This window comes from Chlamydotis macqueenii, chromosome 2, assembly GCF_036417535.1.
Source record: "Chlamydotis macqueenii isolate bChlMac1 chromosome 2, bChlMac1.mat, whole genome shotgun sequence".
Lineage (NCBI taxonomy): Eukaryota > Metazoa > Chordata > Aves > Otidiformes > Otididae > Chlamydotis > Chlamydotis macqueenii.
Window position 1 is genome coordinate 88,718,965 of NC_141557.1, and position 25,665 is coordinate 88,744,629.

Below are 25,665 nucleotides of genomic sequence, written 5' to 3' on the forward strand. Positions count from 1 at the left end.
TTTTCTGGATTATTTGCATAAAAGTATCATAATTCTCACTGTACAAATGGAGACCAAAGCACTTAGAAAGGGATGGAATACAGTAACTTCCATGCTTCAAGTGCTAGGCTGTGCTGTTTTTCTGGAAGATGCCATACATTCTGTTGACCTTTTCTGGAAGTGTACTAGAAATGTAATTTTATAACTTTAAAATTTTGTTTAACAAATAAAGTTTTATGGACGTGTTCTGTTGATTTTGTCTGTCGCAGCTGTTCTGCTTTAAAGGGAAACTTAAATAGTGGAAGTATTGACTGAGCATAACAATATAGTCTAAAAATTAAGTCTTCACTAGGAAGGAGAAAACTCTTGTTCCATGTTAGTTCGATGTCTTAACTTGATCAGGATACGTAACCAAAGTTACTAACAGAATTTAAAGACAATTACTCAGTGTTTTTATAACGATACAGAAGGTCCTTTATTAGTGTAAAAGTCTGGGGTTTTTTTCTCTGTAGTTTTTAGATATTACACTGGAATTGATTGTGTCTACTTTACCATGGACAAAAAGACTGAGAGGGGCTAGAATCTGTTCTTAGATGTTCTTTCTCTCTTTATAAAATGAGCTCATTTTTTCATTCCTGTATGTCCTGTTGGTAATATGAATGGCCTAATGAGAAATGCTAGCATGCTGATAATAAAAGGACATAAAACAAGCCTCTGTTTTTCTCCACCTTAAGAAAAATTATCAGCATTTTGCTGAATGCTAATCTATATAAATATAAAAATAAAAACATAAAAAATATATTTCCAATTTGATTCTGATAACATCATATATGAAAATGCTTGTTAAGGAAGAGGAGGATCATAATTACTTTAATGAATGGCATCAATTTTTTTATTTTTAAAAGAGAAAAGCATTTACAGTATACCATTTAGTGAAAAGGTTTTCTGGTATCATGCCATCGCTACTTGAAATGTTCATTTCATTCAGACCTATGAAAATTAAATCTGAGAGATTACCTGAATTTCAAGGAAAATCAATTTCCAGAGGTGAGGGCAGTTTTCTGTTTTAAGATGCGTAGCATAATTAAAAATTATGCTGTGCTTTGCTTTCATCTATTCTTTCAGTATTCAGAATAAGCTTAGGGCCTGTCTAAACAAAACTGAGGATGATCTCCAGCTTCTTGCTTTGGAAATCTACTCAGTGATATTGCTGAGGAAGGAATAGTACAATGGAATTGTACTGTACTGTACAGACCAAAAAAGTCTCAATAAAAGACCAGAATCCTCATATGGCTCTTTTTTCCTTCTAGTCAGGTTGTCTTCTGCTTTGACAGATACAGAGATGGAAAAAAAAAATAGTGCTTTAGTGAATACATTAGAATCTCTTTATTAATGGGAACTCTTTAAGTGTGCGAGGTCAGTACTAATGGATAAAATTGCAAGACAAGGACCAAACTGAGTAAGAATATGAAATGATCTATTCACACTGTACTCTTCCTTTATGAAAGCTAAAGGTCAATGGGTGACATATTGTTCATCTAAGGCTGTGTGCTTTATGGGAGGCACAACTGTAAAATCGTATCTGTACAATTAGCACTGGGGACACTGATATGTTTTTATTTCCTGATACAAACTGAGTAACTGTTGTCTAATCTAGCTAAATAATACATATCTGATATTTCTTGCAGTCGTGCACTTATTTTTTGTTCGTCATATTATGGACCCATTCCAGACTAGATGTATCTGTCCAGCTACAGGGTTCGTGCTGAGCAAGTGTCCCTGAAATTACCCCTGAGTGTGATTTGTTCTCTTGTGACTGAACTTGGCATATTACCAAAAGTCCCGTCTCTTGTTTCTCCAAAGACAGCAGGTGCACTGAAAGGAAACCTTGTTAGTGTGCCTGAATCTTCCTAGTAAAATAAAACTCAGACACATCTTTCTGTGTTCAGCAGCATCCAGATAGCATTTCATTGTGGACAGTATTTCACTATGTCAGAGTTCATTGGATGGGGAATTCACTGCTTCTAACAGGTTATGCCAAAAGGTCAACATTAATCAATCCATATCTTATGGTAAAGATGACCTTAAAAAAATGTAATTTGATTGAGGTATGGCTAGAAACTGAGCTGGTAAAAATTCTATGTATACACTTCATTTAAAATAATCTATAAGTGGATATAAATTAATGAGGAAGTACACTTCTGGTATCCTCTTTTCCCTATCACCTCTTTTCTTTTTTGCTTAATCTTTGTCTAGAGAGGTATCTACAGGCAGGTAACTTCCTTGGCACCATCCAAACCTACTAAAATTTTGTATCTTTGCCATTAGGAGCAAAGGACCATTCTAATTAATCCCCAGCAAGGTTTGTCATAATCATAATAATTTATCTTTTGATGGCATGAAAATATATTTTGATGCTGTGGTTCGTTATGTAAAATACAGAATTTCTTTTTTCTTTTTCTCCCTAGACTCCTGAATCTTGTTAACAGGAAATACATATTTATATTTTCACTAGTGCTGGTATCTGTAGATTCTGCATTTAATATATTTACTTTGTGTGTAAATGATTGATCATATATTTAGTTCTCTTAACCAGAAACATAGAAACCACTGAGGGGAAAACCATTCTGTTACTCAGAACCTTTTAAAAACTTTTTTCTTTCAAAGCTTAGATTTTTTTTTTATTATGAAGTATCCTAATTTTGACAGGTCTTTTCTGCACATGTAAATCAGCATCATTGAATGTTGAATTAGATGTTGGAATAAATAGGATAGATTTAGTGTCATTATGGGTAATGAGACATCCTTGCAATCAAGCTTGCTTCTTAGCAATGAATGTAATTTCAAGTAATGCTGTACAGCAAGAAAGTGATGGCCAAAGTCTCTTAAATCAGGATCATTTTATATTTCTTTCCTATATTGTCTTTTAACCTACTAGGCTTTAATATTCTGCATGTTGTTTTACTCTTGCTGTTTAGAGAATGCATGCATACCTACGTGTGTGCACGGACACACGAAGAATACACAGCAACATTTCCCTCTCTCTTTCTCAATTACTGCCCATTTAATATTGAATGTGGTGCATGCAGTATGGTTTTGAAATACATCTCCTTAAGGCAGGGTCTACCAAAGAGATAAAGGAAGTAAACCTGGTAAGAATTAGTTCTCATAAATCTATCCTGCTCCTGTGTGATCTGCTCACCTTGACACACACCCCATAAAAAAACTCTGTATCCCAAGGGTGAAACCGAGGGCTAGGGGGGTTTTAAACAACGTCCAACTCTTTTGCTTTTTCTTTAAACAGGTCTGAAATGGATATACTGTCTGCTAGCTCTGAAGGCATTCTCGTTGGCTACTGTCCACAGCAAGATGCCCTGGATGAACTTTTAACGGGTTGGGAGCAGCTTTATTACTACTGTACACTGCGTGGAATTCCAAAACAGGATATCCGTAAGGTAACTATCCACAACAGATTTTCAGAAGGAGATGAAGCCAGATTGGGCTGTGAAGTTTATGAAACAGATGTACTTTTTTTTTTTTTTACATGGGAGATATCTAATATTTCCTCTTAACAGCTTTAGTAATAAGATTTTTCATAGCTTCTACTTCATTTAAACTATATGGATTTTTTTCTGTCTGTTATACCAGTTCAAAACACAAGAACTTCACTGAGGATAGTAAAATAACGCTAATGCAAATGAAATCTCAGCACAAAAACTCTAAAGGAAATGAAATTTATGAATGGTTCAACACCTTCATTATCACCTTTGGAGAACTGGGAGGGAACACCACATGTTCTGAGTCATGCACCTCTGAAAAACTCTTTTCTTCAGAGTCGGGATTAAAGTCTGAAGGAATTTAAAGTTGTTGAATAATTATATAAATAAAACAAACATCTGGCTGCTGAGATGGCAGCTGTCAGCACTCTGCTAGTAAGTGTCTTAAACTTCACAAGATGGTGGCTGCATTCAAACTGCCTGCTGCCAGCTGGCAAATATTCCAGCTGCCATACCAGGCCTGGAGTTGTCCAAGGAGAGGCCAAACCCATGTCAGAAAATGCTTTAAGAGCTTACTAGCTTAGATGATGACAGTATCTGGGAATGTCACTGAGAGGTTTTGAATTTATAGATACAGATGTAGCTGTGCTGACTAGCAAAAAGTACTCTTTTTCTGTAATGTGGCCATCAGTCAGCCAATACCAGAAATTAAGTACCAAATGGATGTATTTTAAAATGTGGAGTTTTCTTCTGTCTCTGCAGATGGAAGTTTCTGATCTGACCTGGACTTGAGCAGCTCAGTCTTTTGTGCTTAATTGCATCTCTATTAACATGAGAAAACCGGAGTGTGATATGAAATTGGTGTCTGTCATTCCTGCTGTATATACTTTTCTGTGTTCCATTTTCATAAGAAAAGACAATATATCCTTGTAATGCATATGTCCAAATGGTACACCGTGTACTATAAATGAAGTGGTTTTTAAGACACTCTAAGAAGAATAGAAATTTCAGAAGCACCTGAATGAAAAAAGTACATACTTTTAATTAAATTTTGTGAGACCCACTTAACTCACATACTTTGGGTGATATACATACAGTGTTACTCTGAGCAAGCTCCCTCCAGAGTGTAGAGTAAGCGTACTCCCCATTTGTGAATAGGCTGAAGGACATAAACCCAGGCAGAGGGTGATCCTCTGAGAGAGAAATGGAGTAGTAATAAGCCTATGATGTAGGCTAAGGAGGACTTCCCCACTGTCCCACAGTTAAAATAATTGTTTCAGCCTTATTGGTAGAGTTACTTTTATAACTGACTTGAATTTGCCATGAGGGATGTCTTTGAGTGAGAGCTGAGTAGGGCTTTTAGTGCAGTGGTACCATTCTGACTCCTGGCATTGCAGACTCTTAGCTCTTGTTTTATTTTAGTACTCACAGGTGTGAGGAAAAGCTGTTCAGGTGGCACTGGCAGACGTCTTGTGGGTAATACCTCATCCGCAGACAACTGAAGACAGTAGATTTGAGAAGCGTGAACCGATCCATACGTTACAGTGGGATGTTAGTGCTTTAATCTCACACTCTGCGCAAAGCCTGTCAACACCGGGTAGTAGAGGAGAGTGCATCTGTGCCTGTGCGTCTATGTGAATTGTGCTGTCGCTGCTTGATTTAAAACTGACTCCTTTAGGTCATTTGTCCTCCCAGCCAACTGTTTTGGAGGATGAGGAGCAGGACCAGGAGCTGTGTGGAGGCTTGAGAATGGAGAGATCTGTGGTGTGCTTAAGGACCTAGATTTCATAAGTAAACCATCCCATGTACCGCTGAGCTTTTCTCAGGTGCCTGAGAAGCTTCCCAGATTGCAATGAGTAGGACGATACGAACAGATTTCTATTCAGGGTGTCTCGCTGCATGTGCGTATGTAAATGAACACTACCACAAATGCTGTCTCCTCTCTGTGTTTGGTGAGAAGACACAGGGGTACCCTGGCTTCATATACTTTCTCTGTAGGTAATGTGAGAATAGTGCTCTCTCTGAAATATCTGGCATTCATAAAACCCATTTCAACTGCAGAAGTATTTATGAGGGAACTGGGATTATTCAGTCTAGAGAAGAGGAGGCTGAGGAGAGACGTTATTGCTCTCTACAACCTGAAAGAAGGTTGTAGGGAGGCAGGTATTGGTCTCTTCTCCCAAGTAACTTGTGATAGGACAAGAAGAAATGGCCTGAAGTTGTGGCAGGGAAGGTTTAGTTTGTGTATAAAGAAACAGTTCTTTACTGAAAGAGTGATCAGGCGCCAGAACAGGCTTCCCAAGGAAGTGGTGGAGTCACAATCCCTGGAGGTGTTCAAAAAACGTGTAGACATGGCACTTCAGGACATGGTTTAGCAGGCATGATGATGTTAGGTTGATGGTTGAACTTGATGATCTTGGAGGTCTTTTCCAACCTTAAAGATTCTATGATTCTATGAATAATTGGTATACCTAAAAACTTCAACTTTATGTTCAGATCCAGCTATTATCTGTACAGTTAGTACACAGCTACTCCCATGGCAGTTCTCAAAACTGTTTGGGGAACAGTTCCTCAAGTGGTGTGGTATTTCACGTACAGATCCTGCTTCAATTAGATCAAAATCAATTCTGTGTTATTTAGAGATGAGTTATATTACTGTGCTGCACTGGGAGAGGATACATGTTAATCTTCTTATTATCCTGCATCTTAGATGATCTAGATGTAGGCTTAGACTATTATTTATATGCAGCCTTCTGTGCTTTAGTTTCATATTTGTGATACAGGGACTGTTTTTCCTAATTTTTTATCTGCATGGATTGCAGAGCAGACTTTGTTGCCATATGCTTGCGATCAAGGCATCAAAGGGCTCCTGCAAATAATATTTAGCTACTCTGGTTTACCTTCATCAAAAACTGAAATGCAGCTATCTCAGAGGAAAACAAATGTTTTTGTCAGCGGGCCCTTCCGACTGTGTGGCATTGCTGTCAAGTGTTGAACAGCTGCTGTGTTTCAACTCAGAAATGGCTGGCGCTTGGAGAAAGTGTGTGTTTTAGTTGCCTATAAAGAAAACAAGGCCTGGGAATACTTTGGAGTAGCAGCTGTATGGAAATGTAAGCTGTTATTTTCTCATTCTCGCCTGCCTGGGATACGGTGCTCCAAGCCTGCCTCTGAATGTTTACCAGTGAGTGTTTATGCTAAAGTGCACACACATATATTCTACAGAGTACATGGTTTTGATGTGGAAAGCAACATTCACTTTATTTTTTAATAAATTGGCAAGCAGGCAGGTGACTTACAGGATGTGTTGCTGCTGAAATAATCTATTGAAGCACTAACTTCAAGGATCAAATCCTTTCCTAGACAGATTTATCAGCAGCAGGAGTTAAGTGCCTGACATAAAGTTGAGTGCACTTAATGTTCCAAAACAGTAATTAACTGAATGGGAAAGGAGGAGAAAAATGGGTCATTTGCTATCAATGTTAAGCTTCATGTAATATGAAGTTTTACTTTACTTCCCAAATCTGCTCTGAAAGTGTTTTTTTTTTCTGCAAAACTGGAAAAGTCAGAATAGAGATTTTGGGCTATTTAGACAGATACTAGTTTAACATAGTATTTTTCACTCTTATTTTTATATCTTTAATATATAAAGTTTTAATATCTCAATTTGTTCCATGAGACAGCATACAGCTTCTTAAAAAATATAAAAAAAACCTAACACAGTATTAAATGACATCTCTCATCTACATTAAAACTTGTGTTGCAAATCTCAAAACCAGCTTCATCAGGCCTTCAGAGGTGATTTCGTGGAAAGTCAGTATGATTTCTCTTTACATTCACTCTCCAGGAAGATTTTTGCACTGACTGTGGAATCTCATTTACTTCCTCACATGTTATATTCTACAGCTGCTGGAAGCAAGAATTTGTAAAATCTTCTGGTCTTTGTGTAGTTGCTTTTTTATGGGCCCCAAACAGAATTAGTGTGTACAGTTTTATAAGATTCTGGGATAAAGAACTATTTTCCCCTAGAACTGTGACCATGAGTATATGCTTTTCTAACATAAGGAATCTAACAATTCTGAGTTTACTCTGAAGCAGAATGAATACTGTTTGGTGTGGAATTGGTGAATGGTTGTTATTTAGGAAGCTCAAATTACACAGCATTCACTTACTCAGAGCCCGACAATTTGAATTATTATTTTGTAAGTGTGTAGTTATTTTTCAGATGACTCTAGAATTCATCCCATGCGTATTACAAATAATATACAAATAATTTTGTATTAGGTATGATACACGTTTTCAGCATTAGGCCAGGTTTGCTTGATTAGGGATTTGTTCAAAATAAAACAGCAAGGAGTTATACATCGTATTTATTTTGTCAGAAATTATGCAAAATTAATACACTGATGCTTACAGACTTTCAAGTCAGGATAGACACGCTATCACATTTCTCGTCTTCTAATAGATTGAGTCTTCACTAACTCTAAGTTTTTCTGTGAGACATACTAACTGGGAACTCTCAGTACCACTCTCAGTATTTTTTTTACTTGAATATTCATGGTAAATTTCAAAGAGAGTGGAAAATCATTAGCATTAGTGGTTACATAATTAGTATCACTTACTACTTTTCAGGGAGGTGTATGTGCCTCTTGGTTCCTTGGTGGACAGAGGACACCATGCCTACTTAAACCTTTACTCCCACAAATACTAATCTCTGTGCAAAAATTCAAGTTGCCTTACTGCCTCTTCTTGAATGAACATAGTCTTTAGGAAGTGCACAAAATATTGGAGGATTTGGTTTAAATTGTACAGATGGAAGGCCTCATTCCAATGTCTATGCCAAAGCTAGGGGAACTAGTCCCAAGTAATTTAGGGAAAAAGAACTTTTGCTGAAGATGTTAGAACTGATGAGGGCAAAGCAAATAATTTTAAGGAATATTGGAAAATAAGGAAATTGTTAGCTGATAGATGTAAAGTCTCTTATAGTCTGGATTTGGGTGTGGGGGAAGGAAGAGGAAAGAGTTTAAAGACATTACTACAGCCGCCGTGACTAGATGTAAAATATCTTTATGGTTCAAATGCACCCACAATGTGTATATATGCATACAACTCTGTCTTTTAGTTTGGCATCAATGCTACCAGCTTGCTAAATAAATTGATGTATCTCCTCACTCTTCACTGCTGAAAGTAATTGAAACCAGAAATAGAACATCATGATGAATATGACAAGGAGGGAGAGAATGTGCTTGTGTATGTATCTCACATTCACTAAAGGAAGGAAACCATTAGAATTGTAAATCTCTTGCATAATTGTGTGTATCTGAATATTTGTCACATGTTGAATTCTGAATTTAATTTAAAGCAGTTTAAGAGGGATTTTCATTTTTATTTTATAGTATAATCTGATACAAACCACAAGATATCACTGGTTATACAGGTAAATGAAGTTATAATGGAGATGTGCAGGCTCCTACACAACATACCTAATACATGATATCTCTAATTTCATTCAGATGATATTTTTGTTGTTGTTTAGTTCATATTGATGAATTGAGACTGTTATTGCTGGAAAACTTATGATATACATTAAGGAAAAGAGAAAAAGGTTTGGGGTCATTTCTTGAAAAAAGAATGAGCTCTATATTCATATATTTGCTGAAGCATTCTCTGCAGTGCTCCTTTGAAATGTAAGGGTTGAAGAGGATAGCAGGAATAGGAGATTTTTTAGGTGCAGTTGGGAAATCGTTAGGAGTAAGAAGTCTGGCTAATTGTTCTACCTTTGTGTTGCTGGTGTGATTCAGCTCCAAATCTGTTCTAATTTGGTATGTTTTGCACCAAAGAAGCATATCTAGACGTCAAGCCAGATTGTGGTATGCACTGCAATGATCTGCAAGGTTTAGCTTGGAAACTGTATACATTTGAAGTAGCAGCAAAATGGGTACTATGAAATGATTCCCACTCCTCTCTTTTTACCTTAAGTAAACCGTGTCTTGCAAAATTCCTATAGCAGAGGATTTACCAGACTTTCTCTCCTTGTACAAAAGAGGAGATGGCATAGTCATGATTATCTGTGCACTGAATGCTTGAGTACACACCAGATAGTTGGGAGGATTCTACGTGTGGAATTGTAAATCTTGCAAAGTCAACTCTTTTTAATGTTGCTCCCTACAAAGAGCATTATGTTCATACCTGATACATGATTCAGTCTCCTTTGGGGCTACTACAATAAGACAGTTAACTTGAATGTTTTTTTTTATTCTCTCTCTGGCACTTTTTCTTGGCTTTCTAAATTCTTCCCTGTGTAGTATTCATTGTCCCTTTCAAAGAATGGCATTTTGCTGATTTACACTAAGAGTTTTGCTAACACTTCAGCGTGGCCATAGAATTAATGGTGGTGGTCATAGCTAAAGAATGGAGTTTGCTACATTTCAGCTATGATACGTAGTCTTATTTTCCTTATTGTTTAATAACTCCTGAAGCCTGTTGTAATTTGCAATATATGTTAATCTTGACGTAAACAAGAGATCACACATTTTTTTCACTTTCTGGTCTTAAATTTTTATGAGCTTTTCTGTGCAATTCTCTGTATGTTGTTGTTGGATTTGCAGGATGATAATGCTGCTGTCATTAACATGCATGCGTTCCCAATGGTAGTAAAGTCAAGTCAGTTTGGTAGAGTGGATAAGCTGTCTACCATGTGCTTTAGAGGTCTTCACTTTACAGGCTGTTTTGGTGTATATGTTTGGAAGTAAAAACCAACCAACCAAAAAAGTTCAGCTATTATATCTTAGAATATAGCTTAGGTCTTGACCGTTTTAAAGCCACAGAATATTTGAATATGCAGCACTTCTACTGATACTCAGCAACAGCATCTAAACAAAAGTAAACCCCTGTGAATTAACTCTGAAATAGAAGACTTGAACTTTTCAGCATAAAATTACCTGTGGGTGGTTTAATGGTTGTTGATTAAGGGTTTTTTCAAAAAACTCTTTGTATTTAATGCAGTCACAGCAATATTTATGAAAGGTACCTTTTTATCTGAGAACATGCATTGCTGTCAGGTTATGCATTAAGGTGCACGAGACACAAGTGACTATTAATACCCGTGCCAGGATCCACGCTAGAATACTGCAGATTCTCACCACTGCAGTATTGCTCTTGCTTGTAGAGATCTTACTCTTGGAGAGGCCTCTTATTTTCATATGTAACACTGAAAAATCTTGCTAAAAAAGTAACGAATATCTTTATCATTTCCTGAGGAGTTTGCATAAAAATGACTTATGGAAAATATTATTATGCTTATGGCTGTTTATTTTAAATGGATAATGACTATTAATTCACAATATTGTTTATTGCTTTTTTTTTTTTTCTATTGGATTATCTGAATTAACTGGAGATTGTCCATTTGATCTGACTAATGCTTCCAGTCCTTCCTTGCTTTTTGGTAAAGGTAGTTCAGAGGGAACATAAAGAGTGTACCATGCTGCTGGGGATGCTCTGCCAGTTGATCTCAGGCAATAGAGCACCATGCAACTACTTGTTTTACAAGAGTCTCCCAGCTGTGGTACATCCAGGTTGAAGGCATACTGGCTTTATTACAAATTTGCTCACCCCTTGATGATACAGCCACCCAGCAGCGTGCCACTAAACACCTGCTGCTTTGCAGGGCTCATCTAGTTGTGGTGAGTAGAGAAGTCGCTGCCGTCCCCCTCATGTTTTTGCATGAAGTCTCCCTGGATGGTCCAGCAGTGGAGCAAGGCTCTTGCTATATTTAAAATTCTTTAGCAGCAGTATTTGAGGGAGCCTTGTACATTAGGACTGTCTCTGACAAGTAGAGAAGAAAGGCCACAGAGGACAGCATGAACACTGTCTCCAGCTGTGCTCATATGCCTGCCCAGCTTACTGGCATCACACCTACTGATTTAAGCAATTACAACCAAACCAGTTAGGGCCAACTCTCAGTTATTAGAAAGGTATATTAATTTAACCCAAAGTTACCTTTTGTCTTTAAGAATTTCTAAATTCTGGACCTATGACTTGCTTTTCTGTCATTTCCATCTTTTTGTGGCTGATGTAGAGTTTGATCTCCTGAATTTTCGGTCACTAAGATGTTTGATCAAATAAATACCAGAGAACAAGGTGAAATGAAGAACATTTTAGATCATTGACTCATAACCATAAAATGAATGCAAGCGACTGTTACAAGCAATGATAAAGCCAAATTTTCTGTATAAGAAAATCCTTATCCTTTGTGGATAACTAAGGGGTCTTGGAGCAGCTTTTTGCATGTGTCTAGGATTCAAAAGTAATAATATGAACCAAATGGGGTTAAATAAGGAAACAACATGTACATTTGCTTAATATGCATGAACAGAGTGTTATTTCAATCTAAGCATAAACGCTACCTAATTTGGTTCATCTTTGCTGGCCTTCAAATTTCTAAACTGCAGGTTGCAGAGGACCTTGTTAACCGGTTACACCTCAATGCCCATGCTGACAAGCTGGTGAGAACATACAGTGCTGGCACAAAAAGGAAGCTCTCTACTGCTGTGGCTTTAGTTGGTAAACCCCAAATACTTTTACTAGTGAGTAAAGTTAATACTGTACCTATGATAAATAAGTTACATTGAATTTGTTGTCTTGGATGTTGCTCTAAAGAAAATCAGGTAATTTGCTGGTCACTCAGAGAGAGATTGATACATGGATGTACAACTGTCCCCTTTGTTCTGCTGTATGACCACTTCTTATTTTATACCTTAGTGCTCACAAAAATAAAAAGTGAAATGGTCTTTTTTTTTTAGGTGTTTTTCCTTTTTTTTTTTCTTGGGGTAGTTGGGTGAGTGGGAAAAAGAAAAAGACCGTAAACACACACAAATGCTATTGTAGCAGCCCATGGTCCAAATGGATATGTATTTTTTTTTTTTAAGATTTCCTTATTTAGAAGAAGCAAAAAAGAATTTAATGTAAAATATATTAGTGCTTTATGTATCATCTACTTTGTATATAATGTGAGAAAAATATAGATGAACAATTCTACTGACTTCCTTAAGGAGAAAGAGTCTTATTTTAATTAGTAATTTGGAGCTAGTGTTATTAATTATTGACCCATATTTTCAGGATATTCATATTCCTTGCTATGTCATGCTTCATAAATCTGACTAGGTCTTATACTTTTGTTGAACTGGCAAATCACACGATCAAACTAATACTCCTGACTGATATTAATTTGAATTATTTATCACATGTTGTTTTGATGTTTGCATCCTACTGCTTATTGAGCTCTGACACTGGCTTTTCCAGTTTAAACAATGCCTTTTGTATTGAGAATCAGGGAATTACAAAGCTTTGGGAAAGGCATCATTATGAAAACACATTCTCTTTCTTATCATTGCCTGGAGAATTATTCACTGGAGAAGATTGAACATCCATTTCTTAAGCCTTGGGTGTGAAGAGCTAAACGAGTTCAATAGTGGAATAAAACTTTCAGAACTGTCAGAGGGAGGGAATGTGCTTCCCGGACTTGGGGAGGAAACCACTGCTTCCAGCAATAGACCACAGGCTAAATAGAACCAGATAAAACTGGTGTTCTCATGGGGTTCATGTTTCAGAAGATCAGACAGACTTTGCTGCTTCTAACTTCCTATCATCGTCTCACTTTTGAGCTGAATTATTTTATTTACATTTTATGCTTAAACTGACTCTGGTTCAGTGAGTAAAAAGAGGAGATAATTTTAAATCAGTGCTTTTTCCTGATCTTAGAAAATGCTCCAACTGTTTTTTAATGTCTTTATGACAGCGTGATACTGGAAGTATCCATTTCAACCTACTTCTTGCTGCGGGGCACAGACTATTGCATATATAATAAGAAGAGGAAAGAAAAATATCTAAACATGTAAAATACTTTAAAACATTTGACTGACTTTAGAAAGCTAGCAGATTTTAATGGAGTTATCCAGCATTTTAAAAGGCTGCTTTTTTTTTTTTTTTTTTTTGTCTGAAAGAAAAGACACCAATGTAAATGATGGAGTTTACTTCTAGGTTGCTTACAGGATCATAGGCATTAATTTAAGTAATAGGGTGGATTGCTTTATTTTTATTGCTTTTTATGTTTTCTTTATTAGCTATCTCTAGATAATAGGAGACTGATCTGCATTCTTTTTCACCTCTGCCATTGGTAGCTAAGCACTAAAATTAGCATCAAACTGGATGTTTTCCTTGCTCTGGTTCTTGAGAACATTGCTTACAGGTTTTGGCTGGGACTCTTTGCTGCAAATATATTGGCCAAGGCCATACTAACCTAATAGGTGCTGACACCCCTCATGAAATCCCACAGTATAAAAAGCAACTGGAAGAGTTTCCTTCTCTCTAGTTTTGTAGTGACAGAGACTGTCTTTTGACAATCAGATACCATTCCTTCTGCTTCCACGAGCAGATGAAGTAAAAATTCAATTTAGTGAGGACAGTAGGATTAGATAGGAAGAGGAAATGTAGTTTCGGTATCTGCACTTCTTTCTTCATGAAAGCCATCAGGATGGGAAATAGGTTTTCCAAACGATTTGCATTGGGCAGCACTGACTGGGTTGTTATTTAATCCTGTGGATTCTCTCCACCATGAGTGAGAGTTCCTCTCGAAGGGACTCTGAGCGTAACTGCTGGGGCATGTCGAATCCAAACATACTAACCATATCTGGCTATGAATGGGCGGTGCAGGCAGCTGGGAGTTACAGGACTTCTCCACTTCTTTTTGCTCATGGTACATGTGGATATAGGGGAGAAACAGGCACCAAACCCTCCTAGAAAGTGAGAAGAAGCACCTGCTTGTCTATCCTATTAAAAAAAAAAACTATATGTGTATGTAAATATTTATAAATAATATTGTATTTATTATATTATTATATAATATATAAACATATTCTTTTTAATATATAAATTTCTTTAACAAACAGTACCTTCTACAAATTTAGAAATGAAACTATTTGTGTTAAAGTAAAAAACTGAGCAGGATGTCTTTTAAGTGATCACCTGAAAATGTAGGGTTTTTTTAGAGAAAAATGTATTTTATTATGAGTTTTGTTTGTTCTTCATGCTGGGCTGGAGCTGTGATATGTTTTTCCCATGCTGCTGTATTAGCATTTTCATTTTTCCTGTAGGATGAGCCCAGCTCTGGAATGGATCCCTGCTCTAAACGCTACCTTTGGAAAACCATCCTGAAGGAAGTTCAGGATGGCTGTGCAGCTGTGCTGACATCCCACAGGTAAGATCCTTATCCCAGCAGCCAGCATATTCCTATTCTCTCTCCTCACCTTCTGTCAAGTGACAGCAGAAGAGCATATTCTGAAGGCATGCTCACCCTGCTGTGAAACACAGAATATGTCTTGGTATTTCATGGCAATTCCTTCCTGCTTGTGACAATTTTCACAACTTGCATAAATCTTAAATATTTTTATCTATATTTAATTTTCAATGATTAGAATGTAGTTCAAGGGTGCTGCAGGCACAGAAAAAATGACGCAATAAATTCTTCCTTCTCTGTGCTCTTTCTATTCAATGTTGCAGTGTCTCTTCTTGCTTGAAACACCAGGTTATCCTTTTGCAGCTGCCCACTTTACAAACCCTTACAAAGAGAGATGGGAGTGAAAAATCCTCTTCTGATTTTGTTAAGAATTCTGGTTTGCATCAGCTTGTGAAAAGAGTATGCCATAGCATCCCAAAGACAGATGCCGTATCTATTCTCTGCGTTACTGGAAATGGGAGGGATGTCCCCATCCTCTTAGAAGAGTCTATCTGCATTAAATATCTTGTCAGTTCTCTGATATGGTCATTGGTATATCTATTTAATGGAGGAAACATCAATACTGTTTTGTAACATCTATAGTAAAATGGAATTTTAGGAATGTTCTCTTAGGAAAAAATACATATAAAATAGCTTTAAGTAAGGGAGAGATCATGAAAACATGCCCAGAGAGGACAGAACTCATGAATCAAAACAACAACATAAAATTTTGGCCAAATTATATATTTGAAGCATAGATGAATCAATAAAAGAATGCATCAAAACTTCCCTCAATATTTTCTAGATATTTTTAAATTTTTTCAGATGTTCTCAAAATGCATTTGTTGTCCCTGTACATGTGTGTGCTCACAAAACTTTCTAGTATTCTATTTATGGAAGCTGAATCTTTCAAGTCATATGCCTGTATTTGATCTCCAAGTGCTTACCAGCTCACTCATTTAGGGAACACAAGTTGTGCATTGTGAATTAAGTTGAGTGATTTTCAGGAAGCAGTGTCCAGATTAAGAACCCTTGGTTGTTAAACACCAGCTAAATAGGACAGAGCTTTGGTCTCATTACTAATATCTTGTAAACAACAACAAAAAATCCATTGAATTCTTACTAATTACTAATTCTTACTAGTTACTCATTTAGCTCTACAAATGAATAACTTGAAACAGATGTAACTACAGTGATATTGTATACATTTCATTTCTAATTAATCATAGATGGTTAGGGTTGGAAGGGACCTTCAAAGGTAATCTAGTCCAACTTCCCTGCAAGGAGCAGGGACATCTCCAACCAGATCAGGTTGCTCAGAGCCTCATCCAGCCTGGCCTTGAATGTTTCTGGGGATGGGGCTTCCACCACCTTTCTGGGCAACCTGTGCCAGTGTTGCACCACCCTCATTGTAAAAAATTTTCCTTATGTCCAGTCGAATCTACCTCCTTCTATTTTAAAACCATTACTCCTCATCCTTTCACAACAGGCCCTGCTAAAGAGTTTCTCCCCATCTTTCTTGTAGGACCCCTTTAGGTGCTGGAAGGCGGCTATAAGGTCTCCCTGGAGCCTTCTCTTCTCCAGGCTGAACAGCCCCAACCCTCTCAGCCTGTCCTCATAGGAGAGGTGCTCCAGCCCTCTGATCATCTTTGTGGCCTTCCTCTGGACTGTCTCCAACAGGTCCATGTCCTTCTTATGCTGGGGGCTCCAGAGCTGAATGCAGTGCTCCAGATGGGGTCTCACCAGAGCACAGTAGAGGGGCAGAATCTCCTCCCTCGACCTGCTGGCCACGCTTTTGATACAGCCCAGGACGCAGTTGGCTTTCTGGACTGTGAGCACACGTTCCCGGCTCACGTTGAGCTTCTCATCCACCATCACTCCCAAGTCCTTTTCCTCAGGGCTGCTCCCAATCCATTGTTATGCCAAGGTCAAGGAAAGAGAAATTATTTTATACTATTTATACTATATGCTGAAGGCCACTCGAGATTTATTTGAGATTCTTTCATCTACTTGTATAAGTAAAGGAATTTTTCTTACGAAGTGAATCTTCATGCATATCAGCAAACAAGTGCATAAGGTATAGAGATGGTTTCCTGTGTAAAATTAGTTTTTGAGATCTATTTGCTTCATTTTCAGAGACAATGCTTAAATTCCGTTTTGAGGGGAGGAGGAGTGAGATTATATTAACTGTCCATACATGCCTAAATTTGTGTTATTTTGCCACATCTGGGGAGTGTTATGCCAGGGGGAATATTAGGAGTTACTGCACCCCAAAGAGACTCGGCTAACTTCCTGATTTTTGGAAAGATGTGTTAGCAAACCCTCTCCCCATCTCTCTCAAATATAGTGGTTTGGCAGTTCTTATCCTATCCCTATCCTATTTTAAGGAAGTTGTTCCTAGGAGGGTACTTAATTGCCATGCTTGTTCAGTAAAAGCACTTTAATTTGGACTGGCATATGGCTGAGGCACACGAGACGACTCTTGTTTAGCTCTCTCAGAAGGTTTGGGGAGTGCACACGATGAATTGCAGAAACACCAAACAACTTTGCCTCCTCTTTGAGATTATGGAATGCCCTGACTGATGTCCTATGTCTGAAGTGATGTTTTGGAAGGACTGCTCTCACAATTCTGTATAATATGTAGAATGGCAGCTCATCTAGCCTAAGCTTTACAAGTCAAAGTTATTATTTATTATCTGAAGCAGTTATATATAACAGGATCCTGCTTTTCTACTCAGCTGCGTTTCCATGTCCTAAATTCTGTTTGGATTGTAGTGTTTTGAATCTTCTTCTATCCTGCAATCAGACTAAAGATAACTACTTTTTAAGGGTATGTACTATATAAGAGGCAAGCTGAGCAAACATTGTTCTTCTCTCTCTATCCTTTAACTCAGAATGACCACAACCAGACATTACAGGGAATAACAGAGTTTATGGCTCTCACACTCAGTGACATTTCTGAGACTGCCGATCGGGTATTTGCCTGTGGTAATAAAACCTTTGTATTGTGGCCAGGATTGTTCAATTAGTTCTGGACTATTTTAGGGCTCTCTTCTAGCTGTCATGTGGTGATAACTTTTGGTATGTACTGACTGGGCTTACAATTTGGACTGTTGTCTTTAAAGTCAAAGGTTTTGTGTACCCATTTTTGCAGCTGTCCAGATTCCTTACACTTTAATTAAAGTTAGGTAGAAATAATGTCCTCTGTTTTCACTAGTATTCTTTTAATATTTTTCTTTTTTCATTTTATTTTGTAGTATGGAAGAATGTGAAGCCCTCTGCACAAGGCTTGCTATTATGGTTAATGGAAGTTTCAAGTGTCTTGGCTCTCCCCAGCATATTAAAAACAGGTATTATATGTCAACATCAAACTTTCTGCAGCTACATTCAGTCCAAGAGCTGGCTAGATGCTTTAATGGTACCAAGGCATAAATACTTATGACTGCTAAGCACATCTTTCTTTTCCTGCCATCACTGGAGTTAAAAAAGAGCCAATTAGGATATCATAGCAAGATAAATTGACATATGGCATAGCTAAAATGCTTTGTAGTCTGCACTGGTAATTGAAAGAGACAAATCTATATCTAAAATTAAGCACTTCTGCACTCAACCTGAGAAATACGTTGTGAGAATTCAACACATTGAGATGAAATACACTTTGGTTCCTTGTGAGGATTTGTCGTAACAGGAAGAAGCACTTTTAACAGGTTGGCAGCCAGTAAGGTAATGTATTTTGAACCATCTCTGCTTCCTACCAAATTCACTGGCAATTGTGGAAAAAGGCTTTCTGTCCTTCCTCTTGGGTAGAACTGAAAGCCCTTATTTCCCAGCTACATTAGCACGATGCGCCTGATTCACATTTACTTTAAGAAGCTCTCTCCTTCCAAGGTTTTTTTTCATCAAGACAAACTTTCAGCTAGAGACCTTACAAACTGGATGGTAAAAAAAATAATGAGGTCTACACCTATATTTCTGATTGCATACCTTTCAGAGAGTAGTCGCTTCAATTTCTAGAGGCATGGGAAGTCAATTGCTCTTCAGCAGTTTCTGCTTCTTTTGTATCTAGCTCTTTGTCTTTGCTATCCTGTCTCTTATTCCCAAATTTCATAGCATAGGGTGGCCTGTTGTCTCACGAGCTGGGGTGCTTTATCAGGACTGCAGGCACCCTTTATTCCTTTTGTAGCAAGAGGGACAGGTGTCTGTAGAGGACAATGCAGACCTTGGGCAGATGAAACTGCTTTTTTGAAGGTGTGTCCCCTAATAAGAAAAAAAATGGTATTAGTTAGGCACTTTGGTTGAGTGCATAAAGTTAGCTGGGATCAATGTGGGTCTCTCCTTTGGGAATCCTCTGGAGTGAGTGCATGTCTCTGTCTTCTCATCTTGACCTTGAGAGGGTGAAATCAGGCATTCCACAAAGGCTAGCTTCACCTTTATCTTCTCAGTGACTTTGTCTTTTTTTTTTTTTTGCCACTTCTGATGTTTCCTTTAGCAGCATCTTTTTATCCATAAGCATGCTCGTAAGTTTGCACCATATTCATATAAATAGGACAGTTATTTCTCAATTTGCTGCACTGTCTCTGTAGATATACCTCTTTCAGATCACAGTAAGCAAATCAGTGCAGAAGAAAAAACTGTATGACATGTATCTTCAAATTAATTCTGAGGATATCTAGACATGCACAGATCAACTGTTCATGAATCAAGGCTGTATGAGCACCTCTCTTAAATTCTCCAAAGCAAGGTCATGATAAGAATGTTTGGCAGTCATATTTGTAGCAGGTTTTTTTTTTATGTAAAATCATGGTAACTTTTAAAAAAGCACACCTTCTTTATGTTAACAATGTTTTGTGCATTCAGCAGGTTTTCGTTCCTTGTATTGCTATGACAGTTCTTTAATGTATGTCAGTGGGATAATATGTGCATTCACGTGGGATAATATGTGCAGTGGATACCAGTATTGCTGAGGCTTTCCATAGAAACTGTGTAGCTGAAGCTGAACTAAGATTTTTCATTTAAGGCAGAACTAAAATCCCTTTAACTCCTAGCTTATTGATTGATTCAGTCTCCAAATTTTCTGCACTTATTGTTCAAGAACCTATTGAATTTTTCTAAAACTTTAGAACCTTTTATTAGGAAAAAATAGTCACTAGCTTTATCAAAGGATTTAATTAAATTCACACAGTTGTCTGAGTTTGTTCTAACTGCCTAATTCATTTTCTTGGCTTCCAGGAGCAAAGCCACTGTAGAGAGCATAATCTTAAAACCTCATATAGACACAGCTGTTAAAGCTTGCTTTTTTTTTTTTTAATTAAGCGTACAGTAAAGACATTTCCATACTTTCTTTGGAAAACTTTTGATAAGTGCTGGGGAGAAGCCAAAGGCTGTCCCTATACTCCTCTTATTTTTTTGCTTACTCTAGCTTCCGAGCTTCCCTCCAGACAGAACTCCTGACTGTGGTTTTCTTTACTTGCCAATACAATCCTCCATCATAAACCCCAGGCTATCACATATCTAATAAATACAGTAATTATTATGAGGTTAAGAAGCCCAATACCTCTGTGCAATTCATGTTCCAAACATATTTGAAGACAATTTCCAGATACACTACTATGTACTTTGTGGAAGACTTCTGCATCTACATGAAATAGGAAAGGTGAAGAGAATTCTTTTGCTCTGGTCTACAGAAAATCATTGAAGTAATTAAGCTTTAATTTATTTTAATATTTTCATTTTCTGACTTTCTACTCCACCTGTGAATATCCTGAAAAATATCCAGGACTTGAAAGAGTATCCAGTTACTACTTCCTTCCCATTTTCCTTCCTTCTGTATGATATACATCATACAGAGAAAGCCCTAGCATTCTCACTGACATACAGAGCAAAACGTTTTTCCTTCTGTCACTCCTACAAGTGACAGATTTTAAGGACTTCTAAATCTATTAGGAAACAGCTACCAGTAGAACACTTTCCTTAACAGCCACCTCCACTGGTACAGTCACTAGTCATCTCTATTTTTCAATGTTTGCCTGTAATTAGCACTGTCTGATGTATTTCTCCTCGGCACAATTTCACAGTAAAAACCCAATCATCTTACATTTTGTTTAACAAAACTGTTCCATGAAGCAATGTAAGTGAAGAAAACCATAAGCAAAACTGATTTTGCTGCATCTGATTTCATCTAAATTATTTGTACCATAAAAATGATTTTTTGATTGTTCTATTGTGTGCTGTGTCTGTGAATGAATTATGCTAGTAATATAGTTATTTAAATTAACAGCCAAGAATGGTACTAAAATAAATTCATGGGGACCATAGTTGTATATTATTGTGTTTTCTCTGTTAGATTTTACAGCTCTTTTTTTTTTCTTTATTTTTTAATTGCTCTCGTCTATAAGCAGCTTTTGATATCCTTTAGACTATCTTCAGTTTGTTTCTACAAATCAAATTGAACAAATATTTTAAAATCAAATACAAGTGACCTGATCTAGCTTTGAAGATTGGAAGAAGGAAAGAAATCTAAACAAGATGTGAACGCTTAAACCAAAGAAAACTTTCATACAGCTTTTATTTATAATAGAATGAGTCCTGTATTGTAAGAAATAACAGTAGGAGTACATTTGGATTTTACATGCTGTTACATTAGTGTATGTCTTAAGAATTTTTTTCCTCTTTTAAATGTCTTTTTTTTTTCTTCCCTTTCTGACGATTCTGTCTGTCTTGATGGAAATTCTCATAATTGTTTTATTTGCTTTTCCTTTAGTACCATTCCAGCCTGTAAAGTTCTAGATTATGATCATCTTTTTGATGAAGGCTTAATCAGTCTTCCTTGGGGCCTTGGTAAATTTGTTTCTTTGCTGTGGTGGGAAGTTTCAAGGATTCAGCTTTCCCCTCTCACTACACTTTCAGCCCTTGGCAGATGTGAAAAACCATAATCTTGGACCGAATACAGCTTTGTCAGATGGCGGTACAAAATTCTGTTATGAAGGGTATGGGTGAGCTCCAGGAAGATGCTAATGTGAAACATGAAAGCTTCATAAGGATATAAAAAGGGGCACATGCTGCTTCTAATGTGTGAGACTTAATTAATTTTTCCAGCTCTTGTGCATACCTGTTAAAAAATGCTTGTCCAAAAATGTCTTCTCACTATAAATGTAGATGTTTGGGTTTCTGCTCCCAACTGTTGAGCCCTGACTGTATTTATCTATGTTTAAACAGATTTAAAGTACCCTCAGATGTTTCTCAGTAGAATAATGTCAGACTTCTTTCGAAAGGCCTTTTGTTGCAGGTGACAAATTTCTGAATAATGCCAAGAAAGGTGTTAGATGAAAAGAGCCAGCTGAAGAGCAATTTCCAAAAAGTTAGCATCTTCAGTCTAGATGTAGTTTGTATGAGATAGATGTGTTAGCAGTTGTGCCTCTTAAAAACTAATTTCAGATGACTCCTGCCAGCTAAGTCAATTACGCTAAATTGTGAATGGATTACATTTAACTGCTCTCTCTAGTATTCTCCATTATACTTAATTTTTTTTTTTTTTTTTAAATTCACAGAACCATTTCCATGTTAGATACAGCTGGCCAGTCCTCTGGGAACAACATTTTGAATACTATCCTTCATTCTAGGGCCATCTGGACAGAATTCTCATAGCTGAAAAACCCATACTAATTTTTCAAGTGCTGGACACACATCAAGTCTTTGCTCAAATTGTATCAGCAAGCCATCTGATTAAATTACCCAACAATTAATTCAGTTGTTATAGCAGAGTTAAAATGGAAAATGTGTTGGCAAGCTGTTTACACTTTACCTTTATTTAGAAGGTCGATTGGAAATTTTTTATTGCTTTTCTCAAACTCACACATGTAGATTTCTTAAATGGAAAAGAGAGGATTAAGTTTAAAGATATCATCAGTATTTCAGCCTTCAGTGGAAATAGCATTATCATACTAACAGATATACTATCAGTAAGTTTCTTACATGCCATAAAATACAGAAGTGAATGCAATTTTTATTCCTGTTGACTAGAAAACAAATTCCTTTTGTACTTAAAAAATGTATTAAGGCAGTGGATGTGTATTCATGTTATATAGCTATTAGTTTATCTTCCCAGTGGAGAGCTTGAAGAAAAGAGTTCTTATAACTTTTAAAACCACACAGATTGAGAGTTCAGAAATGAGCAATATCATTGCACTCTCATAAAACTTTGTGCAACATTAATTCAGGCCTACTCCATGTGTGCATTACAATGCATTTTTTGGTAATTTTATACTGTGTTTTCCACAGGACACTGCGTTATATCTGTGTACCTGTTCATTCAAAGAGCAGCAGCTAATTAAGATTTCATATTCTCCTCTTTCCATAGTATGTGATCTGTGTCAGTTTTTACTAGAATTTTTTCAGACCTGTCTCTAAATATTGTGTTATCACCATTCATTGGAGCAGTGCTTCATAAATATCAACATCTATAGTTTCCACAATATTTTGGGGAAATTGTATTTGAAATAATTATTCTCATTTTATAGAGGAGTAACTGAAGCATGATGCTAAAGTTAAAAGGGTTTGGGTAGTTAATCTGAGCAGTTTATGGCTAAATATTTTCCATTTGTTTAACATTGCTTTCAAAGTACAATGCTTGTTAACTTCAGCCGTAGCTGTGGGTGTTTCTGAAAGTACTACAAATTCCTTCTGCAAATTGGAGCCCTAGGTCTCAAGGTGGGTGCTTGACCAGATAGGAAAGCAGTAGTGAAAAATGTGCTAAGCCTGTTACCACAGATCACACAGGTGTACTGAGGTGGAAGGGTAGGATTTGGTTCCCCAGGGCTGTATCAGAACCATGAAGCACTTTCTTTCCTTTTCTCATCGATCTGCTATCTTATTTGCAACATTTTCTAGATGTTGCAGTAAATAAAGCCACTTGTCTGAGTAGGTACCTCCAGTATATCTTGTAAGGCATTGACGATGGGGATTTAATGAAGAGATGTTATATGATGATACTTATAACATAATGCCTGGTATATACCAGTGGTTTAAATTTTAATTTCACCCCTGGTCTCCATCCTAGCACTTTTTAACTTGAGAATTTGACCTTGAAGTGTTGATAAAGTCCTTTTAATAGGCTTTTTTTTTTTTTAAACTCACTTAAAAAACCAGTACGCCAGAAAACAGTGATAGCAACACAATGATAATGTTACTTGCTCCTGCTTTTTTCACTGTTGAGGCCCAGAAGGTACTTTGAGGAAACAATTTTGGTTCTTTGTAGGCTACGCTATCAGCCTTGCACAAAATTACAATGCTACTGTTCCTGTTTCTGTGGGAATATAATATAGAAATAATACAAAAATAACAGATCTCTGATACTTGCCTGTATGTGCAGACATACAAGCTCATATACAGACAGATTTTTGTGTGTGCACGTGTATAAACAACTAACAAGATTTTCTGAGGGTTTTACCACATATTTGGAAATTACACCTAAGCACATAAACGCCTACATCCAGAGAGCAAAGCAAAGTTGTACCCTGGGTTGCTCATAGCCTGAGGCTGGCAATGTTATGGCAATGGTATTGCTGAATACAGAAATTAACTTTAAATGGCTTGATATGAAAGCCTGGAGTGTGTCTGAACAAGTAGTGCTTGTACAATATACTTGAACAAGTGTTACTCCTTGTTTTAATAACTGTTTTCATGTTTCTATTGTTACCCTGGAAAAATCATAATCAATTAAAAACCAATGAAACAAAATGTATGAATAGTATATGGAAGACAGATTTTATAATTTATTTGTTATGTCTGTGTGTTTGTTTGCATCTAATCAAGTTTATCTGTTCAGCAGCACTGAGGTTGTTCTGAATAATTGCAGAAGGAATTCACATTTTGCAAGTGATAGTACATTTGCATTTGATTTTAGAATTTTTTTTTAAAAACAAAGCATGTATTTCAAATTTAATAACCTTTTTTTCCTTCCCAGATATTATCTCTACCTGCCACTTAATAGATGAAATAATTAAATTTATTGTGCAATTTAAAATTATCTTAAAGTGTGATATATTTTTAAAATAATTTTATTTCAAATTTTGTTTCTTTTTTTCCAATGTTTTTGAAAGCATTTTGTTTTCAATCGTGTTCAAGTTATGTTCTCTTTGTAACTTTTACTTGTGTCTAGAGCTGCAGGAGAATGACCTGAATCTGTATGCTGTGCTTCAGCAATCGCACCAGAATAACTCAGTTAGCTTGCGTAGATGAGGCCTGTTCACTGAGGGAAAGTAGAACCATGTCTGTCTGCAAATAAATGTGAACCACAGCAGAGGGGCAGACAGCACAGTAACAAATTATTCCCCTTCTTTGATTTATGGCGTATACTCTAAAAGATGCAGTTTCTTGCAGACATTAAGTTCCACTGTTCTCTTTGTTACTTTTTATTTTGTTATCCAATAATGTCATTTTGAAGTAATCTTTTGATCAATCAGACTAGCGCATACATAAAGTATGCACATTATATTTCCACCAGTAAACTTGCTGAGAGCTGTAACTTTTTGATGTATATATATAGCACAACATTCTCCAGGAAATGTAATCTTTGATTAGTGGAAAAAAAGCATATGGATGATTAGATGCTTTTCTTATTTATCAAGGTTTAGGAAATAGGGCCATATTCTTGATTGCCTGAGGTTACATACAGCAATTTTGATCAAGGGAGAGAAGAGATGGTAAATGGGCTTTGGGAAAAGTGTAATTCAGTGAACTGGTCATTCTAGGCCCTTTTGTGAGTTAAAAGAGTGGTTTTTAGGTTTGGTTTTGTTCATTTGTGGACAATTAAACTCCTAATTGTTTTAAGTGAAAATACAGATTGTTTTTTTTAATTTTTTTTTTTATTTTAAAGCAAATAGAAGCCTGTGATAATGGACTTTCAGCCTTCATAGAAAACAG

At 36.7% G+C, this 25,665-nt stretch overlaps 1 protein-coding gene across 1 annotated transcript in view; it reads left to right on the top strand.

Moving 5' to 3' along the window:
• Positions 1-25,665, top strand: part of LOC147601720 (ATP-binding cassette sub-family A member 13-like) — a 145,943-nt gene that overhangs the window by 113,509 nt on the left and 6,769 nt on the right. Inside the window, exons 38-41 of the mRNA XM_086741487.1 lie at positions 3,284-3,434; positions 11,924-12,058; positions 14,624-14,727; positions 18,003-18,095. Of these exons, the coding sequence (XP_086597613.1) occupies positions 3,284-3,434; positions 11,924-12,058; positions 14,624-14,727; positions 18,003-18,095 (483 nt within the window). The remainder of the gene's footprint in view (positions 1-3,283; positions 3,435-11,923; positions 12,059-14,623; positions 14,728-18,002; positions 18,096-25,665) is intronic.